This window comes from Alexandromys fortis, unplaced genomic scaffold, assembly GCF_014885135.2.
Source record: "Alexandromys fortis isolate MF-2015 unplaced genomic scaffold, M_Fortis_MF-2015_v1.1 scaffold_182, whole genome shotgun sequence".
Lineage (NCBI taxonomy): Eukaryota > Metazoa > Chordata > Mammalia > Rodentia > Cricetidae > Alexandromys > Alexandromys fortis.
Genome location: NW_026068068.1, coordinates 257,647 through 283,823, shown reverse-complemented (window position 1 = coordinate 283,823; position 26,177 = coordinate 257,647). Strand labels below are relative to the sequence as shown.

The following is a 26,177-nucleotide window of genomic DNA, read 5'->3' as shown; positions in this document are numbered from 1 at the left end:
TGGCTAGTTTTATATCAACTCGATTCAAGTAGTATCACCAGAGTGGAGGGCACCTCAGTTAAGAAAATGCCTCCATAAGTTTGGGATGTAGGCAAACCTAGAGTGCATTTTCTTAGTGATTGATGGTGGAGGACCCAGCCCATTGTTGGTGGTGCTATCCCTGGGGTGGTAGTCCTGAGTACTGTAAGAAAGCAGGCTAAACAAGCCATAAGGACCAAGCCAGTAAACAGCATTCCCCCATGACTTCTGTACCAGCTCTTACCTCCAGATTCCTGCCTTGTTTAAATTCCTGCCTGACTTCCTTTGATGATGACAGTTACTGGCAGAGGCTGCTCATCCATTCCCAGCTGTCCATACCCGAAATAATAACTCAGAAACTATATTAATTGCAATAATGTTTGGCCAATAGCTTAAGTGTTTTTCTAGCTAGTTCTTACATCTTAAGTTAACCAATTTCTATTATTTCATATTTTACCATGAGGCTTATGGCCTACCAGCAAAGTTCTGACTGGCGGTTTGCATCTTTCTCCTCTGGCAGCTACATGGCATCTCACTGACTCTACCTACTTCCTCCCAGCATTTAATTTAGTTTTTCCACCTAGCTCTATTCTGCCTAATCACAGGCCAAAGCAGCATCTTTATACATTAACCAATAAAAACAACACCTATACAGAAGGATTTCCCACACCATGTCCCCTTTTCTGTCCAAATAAAAAGGAAGGTTTTAACTTTAACATAGTAAAATTACATATAACAACAACAACAAACCAGGTATCAAGCAAAAATTACAGTTACAATATTTATATCTACTTTATCTTTTTTTTTTTTTTTTTTTTTTTTTGGTTTTTCGAGACAGGGTTTCTCTGTAGCTTTGGTGCCCATCCCGGAACTAGCTCTTGTAGACCAGGCTGGCCTCGAACTCCCAGAGATCCGCCTGCCTCTGCCTCCCGAGTGCTGGGATTAAAGGCGTGCGCCGCCACCACCCGGCTCTACTTTATCTTTTATCATAACTAAGGAAAATGATAATTATAAGTATGTATTCTTCAACTCTATCAAAGACCCCAGAAGGATATAATATTACCTAAGTTAACAGGAAATGTATTTTAAGCAACTTCCAAAATTCTAGAAATGACAGAGACAGTCACCCAAGTTGAGCTGTTGGATACCTGCCAAAGAGAGCTGCTAATGGGGAGTGGAACCAGCCCAAGAGAGAGAAGTATGTTACAGTCAACAAAGCTGAAGGAGTTGAGATGAAAACATTTGATACCAGATAAGGAGATGAAGACTTTGGAGTTTGCCCTGAAGGTTTTCATCACTGTTTTGGTTCAGTATTTCCTCACTATGCTCCTTTCCTCCCTTTTGCAACAGTAATGTACGTTCTGTGCCATTGTGTGTTGGAAGTACGTGATCTGCCTTTGCTCTTGGTTTTACAGGCAGTTACAGTTGTAAAATTGCCATGAGTTTCAGAGGATTTAAACTTTGGACTTTTACTCATTGTTAAGACTGTGACAGACTATGAGGACTGTGGGCCCCTGGTCTCCCTTACTCCTGGGGTGCCGGACAGTTTGTTATTTGTTAACTAAGCTTCCTGTGTGTTTCCGTGCTATCCCTGCCCCACCTGGTGATTTAGCTTCAGGCAATCTTCTCCATTGTTAACTAAGCTTCCTGTGTGTTTATTTCCCACCTCCCTGGGTGGTGAGATCTTTGTGCTGCAGTTAGGTAGAAAAGGGCTTCCCCAAGTCTGAATAAACGGCATTCGCTTGATCTCCTATCGAATGACCCTGGTCTCTGTGTCTTGTGTTCAATCTCCAGGCCCTTGCCCGGACTCGCATTCGGTGCAGCGCGAACTGTACCGAGGGTGTAACACCAAAACCGGGTATTACAGAGGACTTTTGAGGTTGACTTTTATGTGGGTGTTACAGGAAAAAAAAAAAAAAGACAGATCTCCAAGAGCCTTACAGGAATACACCATATGGGTGTCTGAAGTTGACCAGTCTTTACTCTGGGTGTGAACCTATAAGGATAGGCCTATAATGTGACTTTAGTTGGAGGTATGAATAGGATTGAAAGGTGTGGTCCAATAGCTTCAAATGGTGTTTTATTCTGTGAGTTTTAAGATAGATCCAGTCCTTGCCAGGTAGTGGTGACACTTACCATTAACCCCAGTATTTAAGAGGCAGAGGCAGGCAGATCTCTATGAGTTCAAGGCCAGCCCAGTCTCCAGAACTAGTTCTGGGACAGGCTCCACAGAGAAACCCTGTCTTGAAAAATTGAGAGAGAGAGAGAGAGAGAGAGAGAGAGAGAGAGAGAGAGAGAAAGAAAGAAAAAATATCCAGTCCTGAGTTTTTGAGGTGATCTCAAAAAGGTGAGATTACATTTGGGGCTGTACTTACCCTGGTAGCCAGTAACGACTTTGATAACCTGTCCCAGTGATATAGCATATGGATACAGTTAATGAAACTCTTCAATCTAGCCAGAGGATTGCCTAAAGAAAGGACCTACCATAAAGGATTTCAGAAGGGCTAATATGAGTGGCAGACTCAGGACCATTCAGCAGCTGAAAGTGCAGTTGGATGGAGAGTGGATGTGTGTGTTTGATGAGTTAGATTAGACCCTTTCATTTTTTTTCAGAAGATTGAAGGTGTCAGGTAGCAGAGAGGTAATATTTAATTTTAAGAGGTTCGTGAGTGATATTGGAAAATGAAAGCATGGCCATTTTTTATTTTATTTTAAATTTTTATTCATTTTACATACCAACCATAGGTATTCTACCCCCACCTCCCTCCCCATCCCCCATCTACTCCTCAGAAAGGGTAAGGCCTCCCATGGGGAATCAACAAAGACTGTCACATGAAGTTGAGGCAGGATCAAGCCCCCCCCCCCCCCCCCAGTCAAGGCTGAGCAAGGCTTCCCACTATAGAGAATGAAGCCTGGCCATTTTAAAACTTTATGGACTACAGAAGCACACAGCAGGAAGTGGCATGTTCTATAAAGCATTGGCTATCTCTGAAGCCCTTTCTATTTCAGTGGGGAATTCTCTAGTCACCGGGCGAAAGTCTACTAGAACTAGCAAATGTTTGAGTCCCTAACATAGGGATATGGAGTGAAATGTTTTAGTTTATCTTCCCCCAGCAAGTTGTTGTGTGCTGGAAGTGGTGTGTGGGAGACACCGCAGGGCTGGCCTGGTGATACATAGGATACATGTTAGAAATGAACCACAAAGTCTACAGAACATTTATGCCCACGGAGAACAACTCTACCGAATTTGGAGGACTTTGGTCCTCAGATGTGTGGCCTGACAAAAATTACAAATCTTTCATTGAAAGGACTTAGGAAACAACAAACAGCTTGTTGTCAGGAGTTGGGAACCATCCCTCATCTAAACCCTTTTGGTTACCTGGGGGTGTATTGTGGACATAGGCAGGAGATTAAAAATAAAGCCTGGAGTGGAAGCTGAGCTCCTTGTCTGCCCTGATGATCTGCCCATTTGTTCCTTTGAAAGATGTTACAATCATATTTTGATGGGCTGTTCAATCTGTGATGGTGTCGGAATTCAGGTAGCTTCCAATAGTGTCAGAATCTCAGAAACATGTTTAATTAGACTATTGTGGGCAGTAAGGAGGCTCATATCTCCAGATGGCTGCAGAGAAAAGCATAAGCTAAATCTGTGTAAATGTTAAGTTTCATTCCTGCCTCCAGATGAGAGCAATAGTCCTGCTTTGGGGACTGACATGGAATCATCCAGATGAGCCTAGATCCTGTGACCTCTGTAACACTCACTATTGCATACCCTGAAGTCTGTGTCCCGCCTCTGGAAACTACCACCGTCTGTGAGCTAAGTAACTTCTGATTGAGAAAGTATGGAATCTTGTAGATCTGGTCTACACTGCAGGCCAAGTGTCTCCACACAGCAATGCTGTAGAAAGGCCACTGGGCTAGGATCTGGCAGTAAGGTAGCAGAATTTGAAGTCTGGCCAGGTTCTACAGTCTAATAGTTCTTTCTCATATGTCATTTACTAACCAAGAGGGTCACAGCTCTCTGTGCCTTGAGTCAAGGGTGCTGTCCCATGCCCCATGGAAAGATAATAAACAGTTATGAGAGGATCCCTAATTTTGGGTTAGAACTCTCAGTGCTAATTACTGTCACTTGTGTACGCACAAAAAGAAGGGAACCCAACGCTTCTGCAGAAGTAAATGTTTATTTTAGGAAGCCCAGTAGCTATATTATTTTAAGGGTCTAATCTCACAGGCCTTTCTCTAATCCCTTTAAAGTTTTTGAAGCTTAACAGTAGAATCCTAATTCTACAAAATGCTGCCCTGTTCAAGAAGTCCCTGAGTTGTTATTTTTGTGCCTGGGGTCTTTGTAATTAAATCGATATTCTTGCAGTAACTGAAAAGAGTCTTTGTGCCTGGGGTTAGTATAAATCCAGGGTCCTGAGACACTGATATCAGACAGTCCTATTAAGCTTCTGAGTAACCCCAATGGAGTGAAGTCCTGTAATTCAGAAGCACCAAGATGATAAGCTTTGAATTCCTAGTTATTGGAAATCCATCACTGCTGATGTTATAAGCCAGTCAAACCAAATTATTAAATCCAGGTTTAATGAATAGAGCAAAGCAACTCCTGGGTGACCCTCAGGAGGGCAGGAGAGGAATCACATGGCAAATATGGCTACCAGGTTTTTAAGTAGCCTATAGGTGTGGTCTTGAGCAGCCCCAAGAAGGGACTGACTTTTGGATGACTTTCTCAGGGGTAGAGTTTGAAGAGGGCAGCTCCAGGGGAGGAGCTACAACTTGGTGCACTGAGCCTGAAGTGGGTCACCAAGTGTAGCAGTCTTTCATTTGTATTTTAATAAATAAAGCTTGCCTTAAGTTCAGAGAGTAAAATAGCCTCAGTAATCAGCCTTACAGTCCAGGCAGTAGTGACACATATCTTTATTCTAAACTAGTAGCTATACTAGTTTGCCATAGAGACTGGGTGGTAGTGGTGCACACCTTTAATCCCAGTGCTAGAGAGGAGTAAAAGGTGGAAGTAGCCCACTCTCAGGCACAGTCTCATTCTGATATCCCTGGAGGCGGGATCACCATTTCAGACTGAGGTAGAGGTAAAGCCAGTGGCTGGCTATTTTGCTGTTCTGAACTTCAGATTGAACTCCAATTTCTGTCTTTGGGTTTTTATTAATCATGCTACACCCAAGATGGAGATCTCAAATATTACCTATGATGGTTAATCTTGATTGTCAGCTTGATGATTTTTGAATTACTATGGAAATAAATCTCTGAACATATCTGTGAGCAATTTATCAAGATTACCTTAATTAAGTGAAGAACAAAAGTTCCTCCATTTTGTTCTCTGCCTCTATCTTGTGTCTTATGTAAGCTATTTCCCATAAAATATTCCAGTCCTCAGAAATGGCTATGGGCAAAAGTAACAGGGTAACCATCTAAAATGTACACAAAACAGTAGAATGTCCCCACCCAAAGGTCAGTTGATAAGAAAACTTGACAAGCAATAGGTGAGGTTTGAAAATAAAATTTGTGAAAAGTCCCTAGACACGAGCCAATCAGGAGTGAACCCATCACCCCACACTCTGCTAATGTAACTTTTCTGATTTTTGCCATTAAATAGTGCCCTCTAGAAGGGTGGGTTACCTCCTCTCCTACTGCGCTGATGAGGTCCCTGGCGGTTTGAACATGGTTACACAATAAACCTTGCTTTTGCATTTCAGTGAGTTGGTAAAAAGAAGAAAACAAAGTGTATACTTTGGGGAAGGGGAAGGTATATGTTATTCTTTCTCATTGCCACTTTGCATAAATATCAAACTTATGTTAACAATGTAGGTAGTCTTTATGAAGCATCTATATACAAGGACATTCTGCCAATGCCACATGTAACTATAAAACCTGGAGAGATGTCAGAGGAAGGTACTGATTTTTGTAACAAAGTTGGTTTTTGTTGTGAAATAAAAAGATTTTGTTTGGATGGCTCAGTGATTAAGAGCACTGGATACTGTCTCAGAGGTTCTAAGTTTAATTCCCAGCAACCACAGGTGGTTCACAACCTGTGGTGGGATCTGTTGTCCTCTTCTGTGTGATGTCCTCTTCTGTCATTCAGGCACACATGCAAATAGAGCACTCATATATATATAATATATATAATATGTAAATAAAATGACTTTTTATCTATCATAACATGAAATATAAACTAGTTTATAGCCTAACTAAGGACATAGAAATTAAAAATTAAAATTATATAAAAGGAAAAGACATAGGATAATAATAAGTGCATAAGCTATGGACTTTTAATTAAATTTGCAGTGGAAATGGTGCTTGATCAACACAAGAATTTTTTGGGAACTAGCTGTGAATGGACAGGAGTGAAGGAAGGCGTCCATCTCTCAGGCAAGCTACTTACATAAAGGCCATGCATCTAAATAAGGTGTGGAGACCTAGGCAACAACAGTAGGATTGTGCTCTAGAGCAGAGGGTAGTGCTCCTTACTTGGCCCTTCCCCTTATTGCTGGCTTCTATTCTTTTTCCATGAACCCATCCCAAGATCCAGCTACAACACATTTTCTCCCACTTGAATGCATTGTTTTATAGCCTTACATTTAAAAGTTTTGTGTCGTAACATTCAGTACCCTTTACAGATTTTCATACACTTCCCTTTTCATCTCTAGCCACCTCCCCAGGAACAATGCAGACCCTTTACTTTAGGTATGCTCTGCTCATTACAGAAGCTACTAAACACAGGTTGGGGTACTTGGGATGTGGCTAGTCTTAATTTGAGATATACTGTAAGTACAGAACTTTGAAAACAGTACAAAAATTTAAAATAATTTAGTATTTCAGTATATTACATGATAAAGCGATAACAATTGATGTCTGTCTCTTTGGTAAAATATACATTTGAATTAATGTTTTCAACTTTTAAAATGTGGCTATTGGGGCTAGTGACATACATGGCTCAATCAATAAACACTTGTCATATAAGCATGAGGACCAGAGTTCAGATCCCCAACTCTCAAACAAAAGCCAGGTAAGGCAGCCTGCTTCGTAGTGCTCAGGAGGCAGAACTCTCTGAAGCCATTTGGGTGACATATTAGCTGATCTCTGGGTTCAGCAACAGATCCTGACTCAGTGAATCAAAGTGGAGAGCAATCAAGGAAGACACCTGACATCAGTCTCTTGCTTCTACAAGCACATGCACACAGGGGAAACACAACTCACCTTGTGCACATCCTCACATGTGCAAGTGTGTATACACATATCCACACACTACAGAAACACACATGCAAACAATATAACTTTAGGAGTTGGGGAGATAGTCAGTTAAAAGTGATTGTTATGCAAAAATGAGGACTTGAGTTTGATCCCCAGACCTAATTAAAAAGCTGGACAAGGTGGTAAGCTCTTGTAGTCCCAGGAATGAGAAGATGGAGACAAAAAAGACCCTGCACGCTCCAGCCAGTCAGCCAGTCTATCAGAGAGCCCCAGATCCTAGTGATTTTCCTTATCTCAAAAGACAAGTTGGACAGATCTTGAGGACAGACGCAAGACTGACTTCTGGCCTACAAGAGTGTGTGTGCGCGCATGGGTGTGCACACGTCCACACACACACACACACCTACCTATTAGAAAATATGTAACCACGCATAGAACACACATTATATTTCAACTGCACAGCTTTGTTATAAGTACAGTTGGTTACTCCTGAGCACTCCAACCCTTTCTTCCCTCGAAATTTGTATCTACTTTTGTTTTTCTGCCTCAGAGTGTTGAGTACTAGCTCTTTTTACTGGTTAATTATGCTTAAAATTCTAACAAAAATGAAGCCTGCCTTAAATTCATTCTTTTATTCTAGGCAGATATCTGTCATTTACTCAACCACTTTTTAAATTATTTAATGATCGATTATATAATCTTTCTTAATAGTTATGAGCACTAGAGGGCCAGAATGTATGTTTTCTAGTTCTAGCACTCTGGAAGTTACCAGATTATCAGCCTGGATTCACAGAATCTTCTAGTGAATAAGCAAATGTGGAAAATATTGCAAGGCTTATATGATTTATTGACAAATCAGATGCTGTAGAAGGAGCAGCGGGTTGCATTCCTGCCACCCAGTTCCTGGCCACCTGGCTAGCTTATGCCCCGAAATAATTACACGAAACTGTATTCTTTCAAACACTGCCTGGCCCATTATCTCTAGCCTCTTACTGGATAACTCCCACATCTTGATTAACCCATTTCTAATAATCTGTGTAGCACCATGAGGTGGTGGCTTACCGGGAAAGATTTAGCATGTCTGACCTGGTGACTGGCTCCATGGTATCTGACCCAGAGAGGAGATGCATGGTGATTGCCTCACTTCCCTTCTTCCAAGCATTCTGTTTGGTCTACTCCGCCTATCTATGTTCTGACCTATCAGGCCAAGCAGTTTTATTAATTAACCAATGAAACAACAGATATATAGAAGACCCACCTATATCAAGACACTAAGAAAATAATTGTTTTGTTGCCATCTATAAGTGGAAAACCTCTTAACTCTTCAGAAATAGTGAGGCATGAAGATATTGGTAATTCTGCAGGATCTAGCCTCTCTCTTCTGTCCTTCTAGCATGTCATCCTAAATGATGAATGTAGGATGTCAACAAGCTTGACCGTGAGCATCTTAACTAGCTCTGTCATCTCATTGGCCTTTCTCTCATACCTGATGTGAGCACTCAAATAATGTGTTATTTTGTTAGAGACAGTTTCTCTCTATATAGCCCAGTCTGGTCTCTTAACTCAAAAGCTTCTTGCCTCAGCCCTCCACCCAGCTGGGATTATGAGTAAGCACATTTTCTTTATAAAAGAAGCTACCAAGGATGGTCTGTTGACCTCTTGGTGTATGTACATCCTGTCTACCCCTGTTTTTCCAGGAGTCGAATCTGTGCACTATTTGGGTGGTGCAGGCTGCTGAAGACCTTAAGTCAATTTGAGGTTCAACAGCAACAAAAACTTCAGAGCAGGGCCATTGTCAACCAGACAGCTACTCTTCACCCTTCCATGGGTGGTCACGTTTGCAGCTGATCCAGGTAGGAACATCACAACTGACTCATGGGAGGTGATGTTCCTTCCAGCTGCTCTAATTAGATGGGTGATCACGTTTGCAGCTGATCTAGGTAGGAACATCACAACTGACTCATGGGCGGTGATGTTCCTTCCAGCTGCTCTAATTAGATGGGTGGTCACATTGGCAGCTGTTCAAATTGGATATATCACAACTGATTCAACAAACTTCACCTCCCAATAAGCTGTGGCTACCTGAAAGAGACCATCCTAGTCACAGAAATCATTGTACCTGCCATGGACTTGGGCTTTGTTCTGGAAGACTCTACTGCACCTATGTACTCCGAACACCTTGATAGAGTTGTGGGTGATACCCCTTTGGTGGTCCTACTCTTGACACTGAGCTGGCCATGGCAACATCAGGTAGCATCGAGAAGATTCCGCTTGCCTCTGCTGCTCTAGATGATCCCACTCACCACTACTTTGAAACAGCTGCCCTAACTCAGAGGAATGAAGTCCCTCTCCTACCCATGGCAGCTTGTATACTTGTGTGACTATGCAAAAATATCGTGTTCTCCCAGGAAGCCATTATTGTCTTATTAGCCGAGGTTATTTTCAGTTACCCCGGGGTAGTGAACTGTCTGTCAGTGGTGGAGGTGCACATTTTACCGTGTCAGTCAGGGGTTGCATGACCTAACTGGGTGACTTCATTTTAGAGGGTTTTGTCTGTGATGAAGCAAGGGTTAGTTAGGGACTAGAGTGGAGAAAAGTGGGTTTAAGTAGGAGCGTGGTTGCAGATAAGGGAGGATGCTGCTTGAAATTTGTGTGACTTTTCCTAGCACGGTGGACAGTGGCTTTATTTCTCATGCAATAATGTATGGTGCTTTCCATCAGCTGTTTTCCCAGTGGGTATGATGTGATATAAGGCTTAAGAGAATGGGCTTTGGCATCAGATCATTTACCAGCCTCGGTGAGCAATCTGTAAAAGTTTATCATTCTTTTTGGCCATAGACAAAAACCAGTAAAACAAATTGCTATGAGAACTGGAGCAAAATAAGTCACAACCACCACCAAGATTACCTTCCTTCTAAAGAACGTGCCGATAAATGGAAACAAAGAAAACAATAGACTTTAGGCAAATATGAAAGAGTGTATTTGTTAGTATTTTTTTGTATGCCAAGGAGTTGGGTTAGCGACCACCTTGAGCAGACAGACTGTCATAAATCCTAAACTGGGTTACAGTAGCCTGTGGCTAGGAAAAGTGGGGCAAAGTAAATTTCTCGTCTGCAGAAGCTCAGAATGGTAACACACGTTCACTCCTCAACCTTTCAGCAGTTACATCCTATGATCAGCATTGAATAAGCCTGGCCTGGAACTCACAAAGATGCTCCTGCCTTGTCTCCATTTTAGTAGGATTGAAAGTGTGCACCATCACAGCCGACCACAAACGGTTTTCATTAAAAGACAGTCTATGGGGTGCGGTTTGAAAGACAAAGCTTGTTGAAGTATAAAGCTCATCCATCGTCTCCTTTTCATCTTTCGTTGTCAACTGTGGGCACCAAGGATGAGACAAGGACACCACAAGATACAGAAGCCGCTCAGGAGCTCAGGAAACCAGACACAAACGTTAGCTTACAACCGCTCCCGCCGGTTTGCGAAAAGCAAGTATGCGCAGGCGTACTGGGAACAGCCGTGGGGCATGCCGGGCCTGCAACGTCGACTGGTTGCTAGGAGACGGGAACGCCAGCCTGCTAGGGGAGCCTCGACCCGTAGGCCTTGGCTGGTCAGTGGAGGCTGACGACGGATTTGACTTCCCCGGGTGCCCCGCGCCTCCTGGGCTGAAGACACGCGGCTGCCCCGGCCTCGAGGAGCCATGGAGCCTGGGAAGGTTGGTGTGCCGCGGGGTTCAGCCCGCGCCCGTGTTCCCCCACTCTTTCGCAGCAACAGAGACCGCGTTTCTCCCTCGGCCGGAACTGAGGAGAGAGCTGGAGGCGGAGTTTGGGTCCGGGGGTTCTTAGCTTTGCAGCCGCTTCTCCCTACTCTGCTCCAGGTGCTGTTTGTGGAGGAGTTTCTGAACTTACCCAGAGGCATGGCTGAGAATCAACTTAAGGAAGGCATAGAACTCCTGGTCTCGAGGCACCCTTTATGGGGGCTGATCTTCTTTACAGTTTAAAACAGAACAAGACAAAAGCAAAAAAAAAAAAAAAACAAATTAAAAAGCTGAAAGGTGCCACATTTGAGTCGACAGTAGATACGGTTGTTGACTTTAACTTTTGTAGGTCATTTGTATTAAGAAATTCATGTCTATTGGAATATAGGAGCTACTTTGGATAGAGTCCCAAGTTCACATCTCTAAAGGGGATCCAAGTGACCGACTAGTAACAAGTGTGAAAGCTCAGATTCTTGATTTCTAGGAAGGAAGCTACACAGTATCATTTGCTTGCTTAGGTTGTTGTAGGAGGTCTCTTGTTCCCACCTGCTCAGCCCTAAAATAACCATACAGAAACTGTATTAATTAAATCACTACTTGGCCAATAAAAAAAAAAGAAATCCATGTCTTAAGTTTTCTGGTCCTTATGATTCCATCAATTGTCTATGATAAATCCTATGAATTACTTCAGTGTCTGTTATAATGGGTCCTTTTTCATCTGCTTTAATTAATTTGGATTGTCTTTCCATCTTTTGGTTTACTGGGTACAAGTTTCTCCATTTTGTTGATTTTTTTTCCCCCTCAAAGACCCAGCTCTTAGTTTTATTGATTCTTTATATTGGTTTTTGTTGTTGTTACTCTTTCATTGATTCTACTCCTGAGTTTGATTATTTCTTGCCATCTACTGTTTCGGGGTGTTATTTCTTCTTCTTTTTCTAGAGTTGTCAGGTGTAGCATGAAGTTCCAGTTGTTTGATGGAAGCAGTTAGTGCTATGAACTTGCCTCTTAGAACTATGTTCACTGTGTCCCTTAGGTTTGAGTATGTTGTATTTTCATTTTCATTCAATTCTAAAACCTTTTTAATTTTTGATTTCTTCCTTGGCTCAGTTTTTATTAAGCAGTGAGCCGTTCAGTGTCCACGAAGTTTGTGAGCTTCCTGTCATTTCTGCCGTGTTGATATTCAGCTTTCATCCATGGTGCTCGGGTTGGGGACAGGGTGTTATTCCAGTTTCCTTATATGTGCTGAAAGTTGCTTTGTGTTCTAATACGTGGTCACTTTTGGAGACAGTTCCATGAGCTGCTGCAAAGAAGGTATGTTTGTTAGTGTTTGGGTGGAATGTTCTGTAGATGCCTGTTATGTCCATTTGACCTATGATGTTGTTGAATTCCAGTATTTCTGCTTAGTTTTTGTCTGGACGAGCTCTCTGTTGATGGGAGTGGGGTACTGAAGTCATCCACTATCACTGTGTGAAGGCCAAAGTGTGATTTTAGCCATGGTAGTGTTTCTTTTATGAACTTGGGTGCCCTTGTGTTTGGTGCATAAATCTTTAGAACTGCAACATCCATTTTTTCCCTTTTGCTGAGTATGTAATGCCTTTTTTCCTGTTTCTTCTGACTAGTTTTGGCTTGAAGTCTGTTTTGTCTCATATTTAAAGTGGCTATACCTGCTTGGTTTTTTTGGGGGGGGGTTCATTTGCTTGGAATACCTTTTTCCATCCTTTGATTCTAAGGTGATATCTGTCCTTCAGGTGAGGTGTGTTTCTTGGATGCAGCAGAAATATGAGCCCTGTTTTTTTAATCCAGTCTGTTAGTCTATGTCTTTTTTATTGGGGAATTGAGACTATTGATCTTGGGAGTTATTAAAGAGCAGTGTTTATTCTTGTTATTTTGTTGTTGTTGTTGTGGTGGGGTTGTTTCCCTGCCCCCTCCCCCACTATTTAATACACTGTTCTGGGATTATTTAATTCTTGTGTCCTCTTGTCTATAGTCCAACGGTTCTTAATCTGTCAATTTCATCCTCTTTGGGGGTTGCATGTTAGATAACCTGCATATCATATTTACATTATGATCCATAACAGTAGCAAAATTACACTTTTGGAGTAACAACTGAATGGTTTTATGAACAGGCTCTCCACAGCATGAGGAACTCTATCAAAGGGCTGCAGCATTAGGAAGAGAGCTACTGGTGTGGTCAACCTTCTCTGCAGTCTTAGCTTCCCTGGAGTGCCTTCTGTAGCGCTAGATTAGTTGACAGCTAATTGTTTGTTGTATCTTGACATGTTTTTCTTTCTTAGTGGATTGTGATTGATAGCTTTGCTGGGTTGAGTAATCTGTGCTGTCATCTGTGGTCTCTCAGAGCTTAACTAGGTCCTTCCTGGCTTTTAAAATCTCCATTGAAAAATCAGGTGTTATTCCAATGGGCCCACCTTTATATGTGACTTGGTCTTTTTCCCTGGCCACATTTAATATTCTTTCTTTTTTCTGTAATTTAGTGTTTTGATTATTATGTGTTGTGGGGAGTTTCTCTTTTGGGAAGATCTAGGCGGGCAGTGGGTCTGCAGCAAGAGGCTGAAGCCCTAGGGCATGGAGGTGAATTGGAAGGAGGGCCAGCCACATCAGGCTTTTAAGTTGGAGTTCTGAGAACAAGGTCTTAGATCCTCATACTTTGGTTTTGTTTTGTTTGGGACAGGCTCTTATTCTGTAACCCTTGGCTGTCTGGAACTTGCTTTGTAGACCAAGCTGGCCTCAACTCAGAGATCCACCTGCCTCTGCCTCCGGAGTACTGGGATTAAAGGCGTGCGCCACTATGCCTGGCAGTTCCTCCCGCATTTGAGGCAACTCCTTTACCAAATGACCCACTTCTCTAGTACCCAGTACTCTTCTTGACAGGTTTATGAGATTCAAATAGTGTATTTGACCTAGTATAGCATCTGATGTACATTGGATGCTAAATGAAAATTTTGTCTACCCTTACCTACTGTTTTTTATTTTTGTAGAGAAAGAAGATCACTTTAAATTTAATTGTTAGAACATCAGTGATGTTTTTTATTTTGCTTTTGTTTTCATGGATTTGGAATTTGAGAACAGACAACTTAGAAGACTTATTCTGCTCCTTTAACATCTGGGATCTCAAATAGGCAGATTCATGTTTGGGGCTTGTATGTGGTGCTTCATTGGGTGGACTCTCACATTCTGGCCTCCAGTGGATACTGTGGGGCCTCTGCTATAGTGCCCCTTCTTTACAGCTGAGCTCCTGTGGTAGGTAGCCAAGGAAGGCAAAGTGGGAGCCACATTTTTTGGTAATCACACTGTCTCCTTCTGGCCTAGGATGGGCCAGCCACAGCAGAAGGAGCAGAAATCCTTGACTCAGCCCTGTGCTCATTACTTGGGATGAAAGAGTTTATTGTGGCCTATCAAAAAAATACTTTCTGGCATTTTTTGTTTAAATAAAAAATTATGTGTATGGATGTTTTGCCTGCTTGTATATCTGTAAACTTGCCTGTTTCTGAGGAGGCCAGAAGATGAGGTGAGAGCCCCTGCAACTGGAGTTGAAGACAGTTGTCAGTGCTGTGTAGGTGCTGGGACTTGAACACAGGCCTCTAGAAAGCAGCCAGTGCGATCCTTCTGGTTTACGTCTGACACGTGCTCACAGAGTGCTTGCCCTAGATCTGTCCTGTAGCTGCCACCATTATGTTGTCTCTTTTGTTCGGTATGTTTAGTAGTTTTTGAAGTAGCTAAATAAATGAGTCCTGTAATAATTATGGATCACTTTAGACTAGTGAATTATTTTAAACAAATCTATATTTGTATCCTTTTTTGTTTCCTTTTGTGACAAAATATCCCTATGTATGTGAGGCTGGCCTCGGACTCTGCATCCTCCTTCCTAGGCACCCAAGTGCTGGGGTTACAGGTGTGGGTCCCATTGTGGCCTCTGTTTGGATCATCTTTCATTTCAGTAGGAGAGCAAGTATGTGCTAGTTAATTATTCTTGATACAAACAGTATAATGAAAACACAAAATTGGTTATTTGAAATTTTTTTCACCTAGAACCTCCTTATATAGCCTAAAGTGTCTTGGAACTTGGAGTCTTTCTGAGTGATAGAATGTGGTGTGTCCTGTCTTGATAGTTCCAATGCCTGACTTGATAGTTCTGATTTTGTACTTTGATTTTAGAGAAGAACCAAAGATGACACTTGGAAAGCAGATGACCTTAGAAGACACCTTAAGGTAATATATTTTAGAGACTTATTTGGGATTCACATAGAACCTTCATGGTCTTTTGGACAGAGCAATCAGCTTGGCATAACCTTGCATAGCTTTGGTTACAAGAAATTCATTACAAGAAGGCATTTTGGATCAAAGACGAAGCCAGGGGTTTAGTACTTCTGGAGCTCCTATGGATTAGAGTCCTGCTCTGGCACTGAGGTGCCTGGTCTAGAGGCCCCACCAGCTTGAGTTTTATGACTGAGATTTAGTTCTTCTGAAAGTTTCATAGTAAAAGTTTTATTAATTAATTAATTTTAAATAGGGTCTCACTCTGTAATCCAGGCTGGCTTTGAACTGAAGGGACTGTGATCCTCCTGTCCCATTCTCCTGAGTGCTGTTTTACATGTGCCACCCATGTCTTGCTTTGTTGTTGTTGACACAGGATCTCACTATGTAGCCCTGCCTGGCCTGGAACTTATGCAAACCAGATCACAGAGATGCACCTGCTTCTGCCTCTTAACTGCTGTGGTGTCTAACTGGCTTTATTCCATGTGTAGTAAACAAGTGGTTCTTGCCTCAACAACTTTAAAACACAGCTTCGTTATCTCTTTTTACTATAGGCTGTATTTTATTAATGAAATTTCAGATTTGATCTGTCAATAAACATGAAAATCTCTGCTGTTTGGGGTGATTGGCAGTTATCGTATTTGTTGAAATGTTAAACGGGACTCCAGTTAGTATTTCTAACAATATTCATTCAGCTCCATCTCCCATCTTGCTCAATTGAGAAAATCTTACTGTAGCCAGTGATTTTTAAAGTGTTTTTAATGAGTGGAAGTCAATGTGTGTGGATTTCCTGGTCAAGGAAGCTCTTCCTTGTGTTGTTTCAGGCTGTACAATCAGGTAGTCCCAAGGAAGAGAAGAAACTCAGAGAAAAGAAGACGCACAAGGAGTCAGAACTGGGTCTTCTTGATTACAGAGAACATAAGAGCAGGGACCCAGACCGGGAGGCCCGCCACAAGGAGAGGACTGCTGAGAGAGACCTTTACCCCTCCACAGAACATCCTCGTGGGGAGAGAGACCGGGAGAAGCACAAGGAAAGGAGGAAAGAGGTGAAAGACCGTGAGAAAGACAGGCCGAAAGAAAGACATCGAGAGCAAGATTCAGAGAGGGTTCATAGTCGAGGCAAAGACAGAGAGAGAGAGAAAGACAGAAGGGCCAGGAAAGAAGAGCTCAGGCAGACTGCTGCCTACCATGACCTCCTGGTTCAAGAGGTGCGTGGCCGGCAGATGCTGGAGAGAGTGGAAAAGAAGGTCCGCGCAGGTGCGTCTCTGTATTAGGGGTTCCTCCTATAGTATCACCCTAATGTTTTGTAAGTTTCCTAGCTATATTTCTTTTGCTCCATTAATTTGTTGATTGACTGTGTGTTCATTTGTGCCACACTCTGTGCGTGGAGGTTAGAAGACAATGTTCAGGATTTGCCTTCCACATTGTTGAAATGGGCCTCTTTCTGCACGTGATGTACTTTAGGCTTGCTGAGCTGAGGGGTTAAGGCGGATTCTCCTTGCTTCACCGCTCATCCTGCTATAGGAATGCGGCAGCTGTGTGCACCTGCATCCGGCTTTTACATGGGTTCTGGGGTTTGTCAGACTTGATTGGCTCCTGCTTTTACTTGTTGAGCCATTTTCTTGGCCGGTATTTTATTTAGAAGTTTTCACTGTTGGAAGCATTTCCCCTTTCAGTTCCTCATTTATTTTCTCTCAGGTTTTCATGGATACTTTAGTTTTAGATTTGAAGTCACCTTTTTCTATTCTCTATGTTTGTTACTATGGCTTTTTTTTTTTTTTTTAAAGAATTCAGTCAACAAAGAAACCATTTTCATAGTATTTACTACTGTTTTTACTTTTGAAACTCTTTTTGATTTATTATCTCAATAAATCTTAGTCTCTATAGATAAGCAAAAATAAAGCATTTTAATAAAAGTATTCCACTGAAATGGAGTTTTATTGTAATGTTGAGGATTTGTAGATCAAACCAAGGGCTGTTGTGCATGGTAGGCAAGAACTCTACCATGAGCTAAATAAAGCCCTGCCCTTTGGATTTTCTTAACTGTAAGTTAATGTTGCTTCTCTGTGATGGCTGCTTTTCTGTGTTGGGTAGGCCTTCGGACATCACCAATACCTGGATGATTCATCAGCCTCACCTGTGGCTTCTCTTGCAGGTTATGTTGAGCCCTGTTTCCCTGACTCCACACTTAATGTCTTCGGCCTCCTCTCATGTGCATTTATGAGGCCCTTCTCCACTTCCTGGGGAATACAGACCTTTCCCAGATTGTCTCAGTAACAAATTGGGAGAGGAGAAGAATTGTATCTGTTCCTAGCCTGCCATATTTATCTTCCACTTAAGTTCAGATACTTGCACTTTTTACTCTTGAGTTTTGAAAATGTGTCTTTGTTGAAGAATGTTAAGATGCAAATTAATGAACACATGCACAGTTATAAAATGTACAATATTATCAGGTGGTAAAGTGTGGGAATATTAAAAATATGTTGTATTTTTTAGCAAGTAAAGTACGAGCTGAGGAGAAAGACAGGAGAGATGAAGATTCTGAGAGAGGAAATGACGATAGAGAAAGAAGATACCGAGAAAGAAAGGTAATAGGACCAGCCTGAGGGAAGGCTGCTGTCTGGCCAGCATAGCACTCAGGAGCGTTGTGCTAATCTGATTAAGAAAAGAAGGAAATGAAACTTCTAGATATTTTCTCTTTTAAAAAATATTTTTAACGTCTAATTGACATATAATAATTGTTTTATTTATGGGGGCAGTGTGACATTTCAATATGTATATATAGTGTTTAATTTCTGTAATAGGGTGATTGACATGTCTGTTACCTAAGATATTTTGTCTTAGGGTTACTGTTGCTGTGATGAAACACCGTTACGAAACACCCTGGGGAGGAGAGGCTTTATTTGGCTCACACTTCCACATGGAGTCCATCACCAAAGGAAGTCAGGACAGGAACTCACGCAGGTCTGACCCTGGAGTCAGGAACTCGATGCACAAACCTTAGAGGAGTGCTGCTTATTACTCCACGGCTTGCTCAGTCTGCTTTCATAGAGGACCCAGGACCACCAGTGCAGCGATGGCACCACCCACCATGCGCTGGGCCCTCACCCATCAATCACTAATAAGAAAAATGCCTTATAGTGAGATCTTATGGAGGCATTTTCTCAACCGAGGTTCCTTCCTTTCAGATGGCTCCACCTTGTGTCAGGTTTATATAAAACTGGCCAGAAAACCATTGTTTTTTTAAAAAAAATCATCCTGGGCTGAAGAACATTAGAAGGGATTCCTCCTCTGCCCTGTGTGGGTGTTTTCTTATGGACGTTAACCACCCTCATACTAATTACCGCTTGTGTAGCACTTACTTTCTAGTGGCAAGTCTTGGGTATACTTTAAAAGGTTAACTCTTTGCTATGCTTTTATGATACTATTGTTTTTAAAAAAATTTGATTTGAGGAATCTTTTATAAGTAAGTAAAAATTATGACATAGATAAGTCTGTACTTTGGCAGAGAGAATGTTCCACAAACCGTCTTCCTCCTCCATAGTGATGGAAGTGATTGTCTGGGTTTTATTAGGGGTCTGTAAAAGTTCTTTAGACTTAGCTTTTTAATTCACATAGTTAATTTTGACAAGTGATCTTAGGTACTGACCTGCCTTTAAGGCTGAGGGGCTCAGTCAGAACACCCTAATTTCTCTAGAAATACTGTCCTGGCAGAAATAAACAGGGTGAACTAGAGCTGAGGAGAACCGAAGAAGGAGGTAGGGGGACTCTTAAGCACCCCAGATTGGTGAAAGGAACATAGAGAACCAAGGTGTGCCGTGGGAGTGAGTGAGTGCAGCACCCCTTGGCTTGGACGGATCCAGTCAGGCTTGCTCAGGGTCTGATTCCGAGATGGAATCAGAGCTAGGACGCCATCGTAATGACTCCTGTCACGAGTGACTTGCTGAACTTTGGTGGTGCTGTTGGGATAAAGAGATGACTGATGATAGTCATTTTGTCTGGGTGGGAATGAGGAACAGCTAAGGGAAGGCGGCATACCGTGTCCCTGCATGCAGACAGCAGCACAGGTGCTGGTGTTCTCCACAGGGACTGCCTTCCTACGGAAGTCACCAAGACCTTGCCGCAGAGCCTACAGGACTGTGGAGCTGAAGGTGAAGGACAAATTAAGAGTGTTGTGGAGCAAGAAAGAAGGCCAATTCTATGTGCTTTGCTGTGTGTCTGGGTTAGTTCTCTGTAACTATAATAGTATATCCAAAGAAATCAATATATAAAAAGAAAGGTTGACTTTGATGCATAGTATTGGAACTTTCAGCCCAGGACTCCTTGGCCCTGTTGTAGGACAGTGGCATGTTGTGGGAATGTATGGTAGAGCAATGCTACTCACGTCCCAAGTCAGGTAAGAGCGAGGAGGAGGGAGGAATAGGAAGAGTTGAGGCCCCAGTCCCCGCAGCCTTTCCTGGGGCTGTACCTCCTGCAGGCCACAGTACCTCCCAGCAGTGACTGCCTACAGACCAAGCCTTCACACAGGGCACCCACACCATCATCCTGAGGAATTTTGACATTTTTAACGTCTGTCCAGGGGGGCATCTTGGCTTAGATGCTGCTGCTTTGCAGTGCTTCTTGGTGTGAATGAGGATCACTTTTCTTCCAGGACAGCAGACTGAGGATTGTAGGGATACAGAGCAGTGCTGGCTCTGTGATTTTTTTTTTGTTTGTTTGTATTTTTTTTTCTGCTTCTTTCATCCTAAAATACACAGACAGTGCTTGTGACCCCTTTGCTCACATAGATTTCACTGTTGGTTTCAAAGCTGCAGTACGGAGACAGTAAAGAGAATCCTCTCAACTACTGGCTGTATAAAGAGGAAGGTGAAAAGAAGCACAGGAAGGTGAGAGATACAGATCGGGACAAGAGGCACCGAGACAGAAGCAGCACAGGGGAGAAAAGAGAGAAACATTCCAAAGAGAAGGGGAACTCGCTCTCTGACAGGGAAGTGGAAGAGAGACACCGAGAGAAGCGGCACAAGGAAGGACTCCATCATGATGAGGAGAGGCGCCGCAGTCATGCAGATAAAAGAGAGAGATCTGGGAGAGAAGAGCACAAGAGGAGGGAAGCGAAGGTATCATTGTTTTCCATGTCAACACGTAGAGAAAGTTGCTCAGGGTCGAATATCCTGCTAATCTTTGGTTACTGCAACAAAATGTATGCTATAAAGAAATGAAGGAGGACAGATGTTCTCATCTCATGTTTTCAGAGACCAGTCCATTGTGGCAGAGGGAACAGGCCTGTGTTACTGCTCTTTAGGCCTCTAGCATATGTGATGTGCCGTCCACATTTAGGTGGGTCTTTCTGCTGACTGATCCTAACTCTTTGGACACATCTTCATGACAGTTAGGAGTGTGCTTTGTAGATATTGTAGGAGCTTCTCTAAGTTGACATTGTTAATCATCAATGGTTATGACATAACAAAATATGACTTAAGTCACTACTTTGTAATCAATAGAGGGAGATTACTAATTCTTTAAAAAGTGTGAACTCAAATCTTTTAGTTATGTGGTTAAGTGTTCTGCCCTTCCGCCCCCAGATATGAGAGGTTTTGCTATGTTGAGCAGGCTGGTCTAGAGATCATGGGCCCAAGTGATCGTCCGTCCTTCCTTCTTTCTTTCCTTCCTTCCTTCCTTCCTTCCTTCCTTCCTTCCTTCCTTCCATTCTCCCTCCTTCTCTTCCTTTCTTCCTTTTTTTTTTTTCAAGATAGGGTTATTCTGTGTAGCATTGGAGCTTGTCCTAGAACTCCCTCTGTAGACCAGATTGGCCTTGAACTCACAGAGATCCACTTGCCAGTGCTGGGATTAAAAGAGTGTGCTACCACTGCTCTGCCTGCCTCTGTCTACCAATCAGCATAGATTTCTGGTGTTTGCCATCACAACCAGGTGTTAATGTTCATTTAACAGAAAATTAAAAAAAGTCTGTCATTAAAATTTGAAACTAAACCTTAAAAAGGAAGCTGATACTTTTAAAAGAGAAATTAAGTGATCAAGTTATGAAACAGTTTAAATCAGAATTGATAAACAGTTTACAGAAAAGATTAAAAATGTATAGCTACTGATTGCAAAGATCTAATTTCTTCCTATGTATACTTGGCTTCATTATTCTAGTTGCTTAATGTTTTCTGAGACCCACTGTAGTAATTTGTTTTCATACACACTTTCTGAGATGCCCCATTTTTTATAGAATCCGAAACAACTGTTCTGTATCTGGTCACATGTATATTATATAATGTTCACTAGAGTAAACATCTTTTAAACAGTTTTTACTTTTTTATGGTGAAAGCTTAAAGTTCTTTTAGCTTTTTAAAATGTATAGTGTGTTCTTACAAGGTTATCTCTTACAATAATTCACCTCACAATCCCTAGAAAACAAGGGTTTTCAGCCTGTTTGCAATAGTGAAGCTTATGGTTGAATGTTTTATTTCATATTTGACATTTGCTTCCAGGAACCTGAAAAGGAAGACATTGATTTAGAGGCTACTGCGGCTGATGAATATTTTGAAGATGATTTTGAAGTATGTATAAAATTTAAATTTTTCTCAGCTTAACAATGTCTTCTTAAAAATTAGTGCCTGTGTTGTAATTTTTTTTAAGTCAGGGTTTCTCTCCTAGAACTCAAGAGATCCACCTGTCTCTGCCTTCCAAGTACTGGGATTAAAGGCATGTGCTTCCACTGACTGGTGCATGCAAAGTAATTTGGTTAGCCTTTTCTCTCTTGTCCATGTCTGTTAAGTTTTGATGTAGATCTGGTCACTACCTGTGCAACGCTTGCTATAGTCCCACCAATGCTTGTCCTCACTGTGTTTGATAATTAAAGAGTTTTACAATTTAACCCCATTTTAAGTACACTGTATTCAAGCATTTATGTGTGTGTGTGCATATCTAACTATATGTGTGCATAACCCTTCACAATCTTAGCACAATGTTTATACATTATTTATACTTCTTCATATACAAGGTTCTATGTCATGGTTCATTTTCAGAAAAACAAAGGCAGCAGTATATTGCAAATTTACAATCTAGCAATATTAAAATCAGTGCATTATAAAATTTCCTTTAGCAATAATAAGGTTTTTTTTTTCTTATTTTGAATCATAAATTTTTTTTTTTGGATTTTTCGAGACAGGGTTTCTCTGTGGCTTTGGAGCCTGTCCTGGAACTAGCTCTTGTAGACCAGGCTGGTCTCGAGCTCACAGAGATCCGCCTGCCTCTGCCTCCCGTGTGCTGGGATTAAAGGCGTGCACCACCACCATCCGGCTTGAATCATTAATTGTGATGCTTTGTTTTAGGTATTAACTCATTTGTGATTTGTGTGATGGGTGGTAAAATCCTTATTCTTGTTTATAGGATTATGAAGATGACTTTGAGGTTTGTGATGGAGATGATGACAGCAATAATGAGCATGACTCTAAAGAAAAGGCTGAAGAACTTCCTCTAGCCCAGAAAAGGGAGATACAAGAAATTCAAAAGGCAATCAGTGCGGAGAATGAAAGGGTTGGAGAGTTATCTTTGAAACTGTCTCAGAAGCAAGGTCGAATGGAGTATGAGAAGGAGCCCTGGGAAGGTATAGACAGGGACACTTAAAACTGGGAAACATGTTCTGGGAGCTATGTAGACATTTGCTGAAAAGTTCCACAAGGTGGGCAGATTTTATACTTGATATATCAGGCAATGCTATGCGATGTGCCTGTGGCACAAGACGTGTGTTAAGGATGGCTATGAAATGTCAGTCACTGTTCCTATGTACAACTATGTATGTTGCCTTGCATTGTTAGCCTCTTGTGCAGCCTCTAGGCCTGTGTTCTTATTCCCTTTGGTGATGTCCTCCTCACCACCACCTTGCCTCTGCCACAACTGCCATTTGTTCCCAGACCAAAGAGGGCAAGTATTGCTCGGCCCTACCTTTTCTTTTGGTCACAGCCATTTCCCATGAAAACCAAAAGGACTAAAATGCTCCTTTCAATTGTCTAGTAGGTTGGTGACAGAATTCCCCTACCAGTTCCCCCTTTTTATCTAATTAAGAAGGAAAGGTTCTAACCCTAACATGGTAAAACTATATACAATAAGAATTATTATCAAATATTATCCAGATAGAAAAGAAAGGTGATAACCTTAACAAAAATGAAATTGCACACAGCAAGGAAAATATTACCTGAGTAAGCAGGATGTGCAAACAAGTGACTTACAAAATGTGAGAACTAACAGAAACAGCTGGCTGCTGGAACAGTCACCTAAGGTTCCTCTACCACCTTGGGGCATGCATCTTTGGCCTAGAGGTCTAGAATATCTGACAGACCTTTTCAGTAGCAGGAAATTTTGAAGGACTGTCCTATCTTGTCTGGGCAAAATTTGGCAGTTGCTTTTCTTTGTGTTCTGTTTGTCCAGTTTGGACAGCATAACTGTCAGCAGTTAAAGAAAGGGCAGTTTCTTGCCCTAAGGGCTATCTTGTGTCACAAAGAAAGCAAACTTCATATGGTGTGTCTTTGGTACCCATCATCCTCTTTAGAAGTAGATTGATGCTGCCAGGAACAGACGTATATCATATCAAAACAAGTCTAAGTTATTAAAACACTTTAAATGCCACATTCTGTAGGTCTTTAAAGTGTTTGAAGATTACCTATCTATTTGAAACATATCTCTGTATACCTAGAAAAACCAACTAATTTGACTATAAGTTTGATAATTATGGGTGGCTGTTAATCTGTATTTCCTTATTATCCAATATAGCTTTTATGGGCTAAAACTTCACATTGCATAAATAAACAAGCTGTATCAATATGAGCTGTATAGATAATGTCATAAGCAAAAATAGAAACAGATATACAATATAGGACAATAACTTCAAATTTGTAACAAAATACAAAATACCTGAATTGGAAGTAGAAATGTATATACAGTATAACAAAAAATAACCTTAAATTTGTATCAGTATAAAAAAAATCTTAAACAGAAGTAGAAACAGATATATAGTATAACAGTAAATGCTAACTAGGACACTGACTTTTAGTCTCTGCTTTTAGTTTCTGTAAGGGTGAGACCTCCTCTAGAGTGATAATTAAATAAGTTAATAGATATGGTGAGCTCAAGAACATGAGCAGTATATATAAGTGCTAGGCTATGATGGCTATGACTCCTGATTAATCACCACATTTGTAGCAAACTGTACCTGTTTGGCTAACCATGACTGCCATAAGGTTGTTTTAGGAGAACATTCTTCTGCCTCCTAGGGTTTATTTGGTTATAAACTTCTCATATTACTTTTTTTTTTTTTTTTGCAGTTTTGTTTCTTTGATAGTCTAACTGTATAGCCCAGACTTGTCTTCAACTCTTAATTTTTTCTGCATCAGCCTTCTGAGTGCTAGGATTGTAGGCTTATATCTGCATCTTCCTAGTTTTGTGACTGTGGTTTCCACCTGGCATCTTTCAGGAGAGCCTGGTTTTGCTGCAGTTGAAGACTTGCTTCAGGTATTGTCCATCCTCCCTAACCAGCTTCTTCACCTGCAGGTCAGGGAGACCCTTGCTGAGGCCTTCATAGCCTAAGTGCTTTCTGAAAGGGTTGTTTATTTTTATTTTATGAGTGTCTTGAATATATACATGTACACCTGCTGCTTGAGGAGGTCAGAAGAGGGTATCAGACCCTCTGGAACTGGAGATTTGGACAGTTGAGAGCTGGGAACAAAACTCAGGTCCTCTGCTAGAGCAGCAAGGGCTGGAGCACTGAATGACCTTTGGCCCCCGAGTGCTTTCTGATGCAGCACTCTGCATCAGCTTGAACATGTTCTCCAGTGCAAGTGTAGTGCCTTGTCCCTCCTAATTAGGCTCACATCATGTACTGGTGTGGAAACTTTGCAGGTTAAGATGGTGCAGCACATGTAGTGTGAATTTGTTATTCTTCATGTTTTCATGAATAGGGGACTTTTTACAATTGAACTCAGCAGCCTCAGGGGGGTTGTTTTCTTTCCTTAAATTGTGGACATTCACTTTTTTATTTTAAGGAAGGTCTTTTTAAAATTTATTTATTTATTTTATTTATTTATATATGTGTGTTAGACCAATGTGCTTGTCCATGTTTTATGTTGGGATCAGAGGGCAACTTTCTAGAGTTGGTTCTCTGTTGTAATAGGGAAGCGGGCTGCTTTTTGTCCCTCCCAGCCGCCCAGCTAGCTTTACCCGAAATAATTACACAGAAACTGTATTCATTTAAACACTGCCTGGCCCATTATTTCTAGCCTCTTATTGACTAACTCTCACATCTTGATTAACCAATTTCCATTAAATCTGTGTAGCACCACGAGGCTGAGGCTTACCGGGAAAGATCCTAATTTACATCTGTCTCGGGCCAGAGATTCATGGCGTCTGCCTGACTCTGCTTCTTTCTCCCAGTATTCTGTTCAATCTTCTCTACCCACCTAAGGGCTGGCCTATCAAAAGGCCAAGGCAGTTTCTTTATTAACCAATGAAAGTAACACATAGACAGATGACCCTCCTACACCAGTTCTCTCCTTCTATCTTATGGGTTCTCAGGTTGTCAGGCTAGTTGGTAAGTTTTGCTTCATCTGCTACACCATCTGGTGGCCTTGAAGAAGGCGCTAATGGTTCCTCTTTGGCAATCCACATTGCTCTTGTCCTTTTAGGGCATCATTAGGGGTTCCTTGAGTCTTAGCAGTGTGATACCAAGAGCTGATCTGATGGCTGTGACTGCAGTGACAAGTAATGAACTGGGCTCAGGGAGCACATCTAGCCTGCCTACAGGATGGTTCACATTCTAGGAGCACATCTAGCCTGCCTACAGGATGGCTCACATTCTAGGAGCACATCTAGCCTGCTTACAGGATGGCTCACATTCTAGGAGCACATCTAGCCTGCCTACAGGATGGCT

At 41.7% G+C, this 26,177-nt stretch overlaps 1 protein-coding gene across 4 annotated transcripts in view; it reads left to right on the top strand.

Moving 5' to 3' along the window:
* Nucleotides 1–10,794: 10,794 nt before the first annotated feature.
* Dync2i1 (dynein 2 intermediate chain 1) overlaps nucleotides 10,795–26,177 on the top strand; it is a 51,942-nt gene continuing 36,559 nt past the window's right edge. For 3 of the 4 annotated variants that reach the window (XR_007588512.1, XM_050120865.1, XM_050120867.1), the window contains exons 1-7: nucleotides 10,795–10,939; nucleotides 15,155–15,208; nucleotides 16,078–16,510; nucleotides 17,750–17,841; nucleotides 20,062–20,370; nucleotides 21,745–21,813; nucleotides 22,646–22,862. Coding sequence is in view for 3 of the 4 variants with exons in the window: in XM_050120865.1 (XP_049976822.1) it covers nucleotides 10,925–10,939; nucleotides 15,155–15,208; nucleotides 16,078–16,510; nucleotides 17,750–17,841; nucleotides 20,062–20,370; nucleotides 21,745–21,813; nucleotides 22,646–22,862 (1,189 nt within the window). In the remaining variant the exon portion in view is untranslated. Of the gene's footprint in view, nucleotides 10,940–15,154; nucleotides 15,209–16,077; nucleotides 16,511–17,749; nucleotides 17,842–19,339; nucleotides 19,476–20,061; nucleotides 20,371–21,744; nucleotides 21,814–22,645; nucleotides 22,863–26,177 lie in introns of those variants that run through there. The other variant, XM_050120866.1, reaches the window with a different exon arrangement.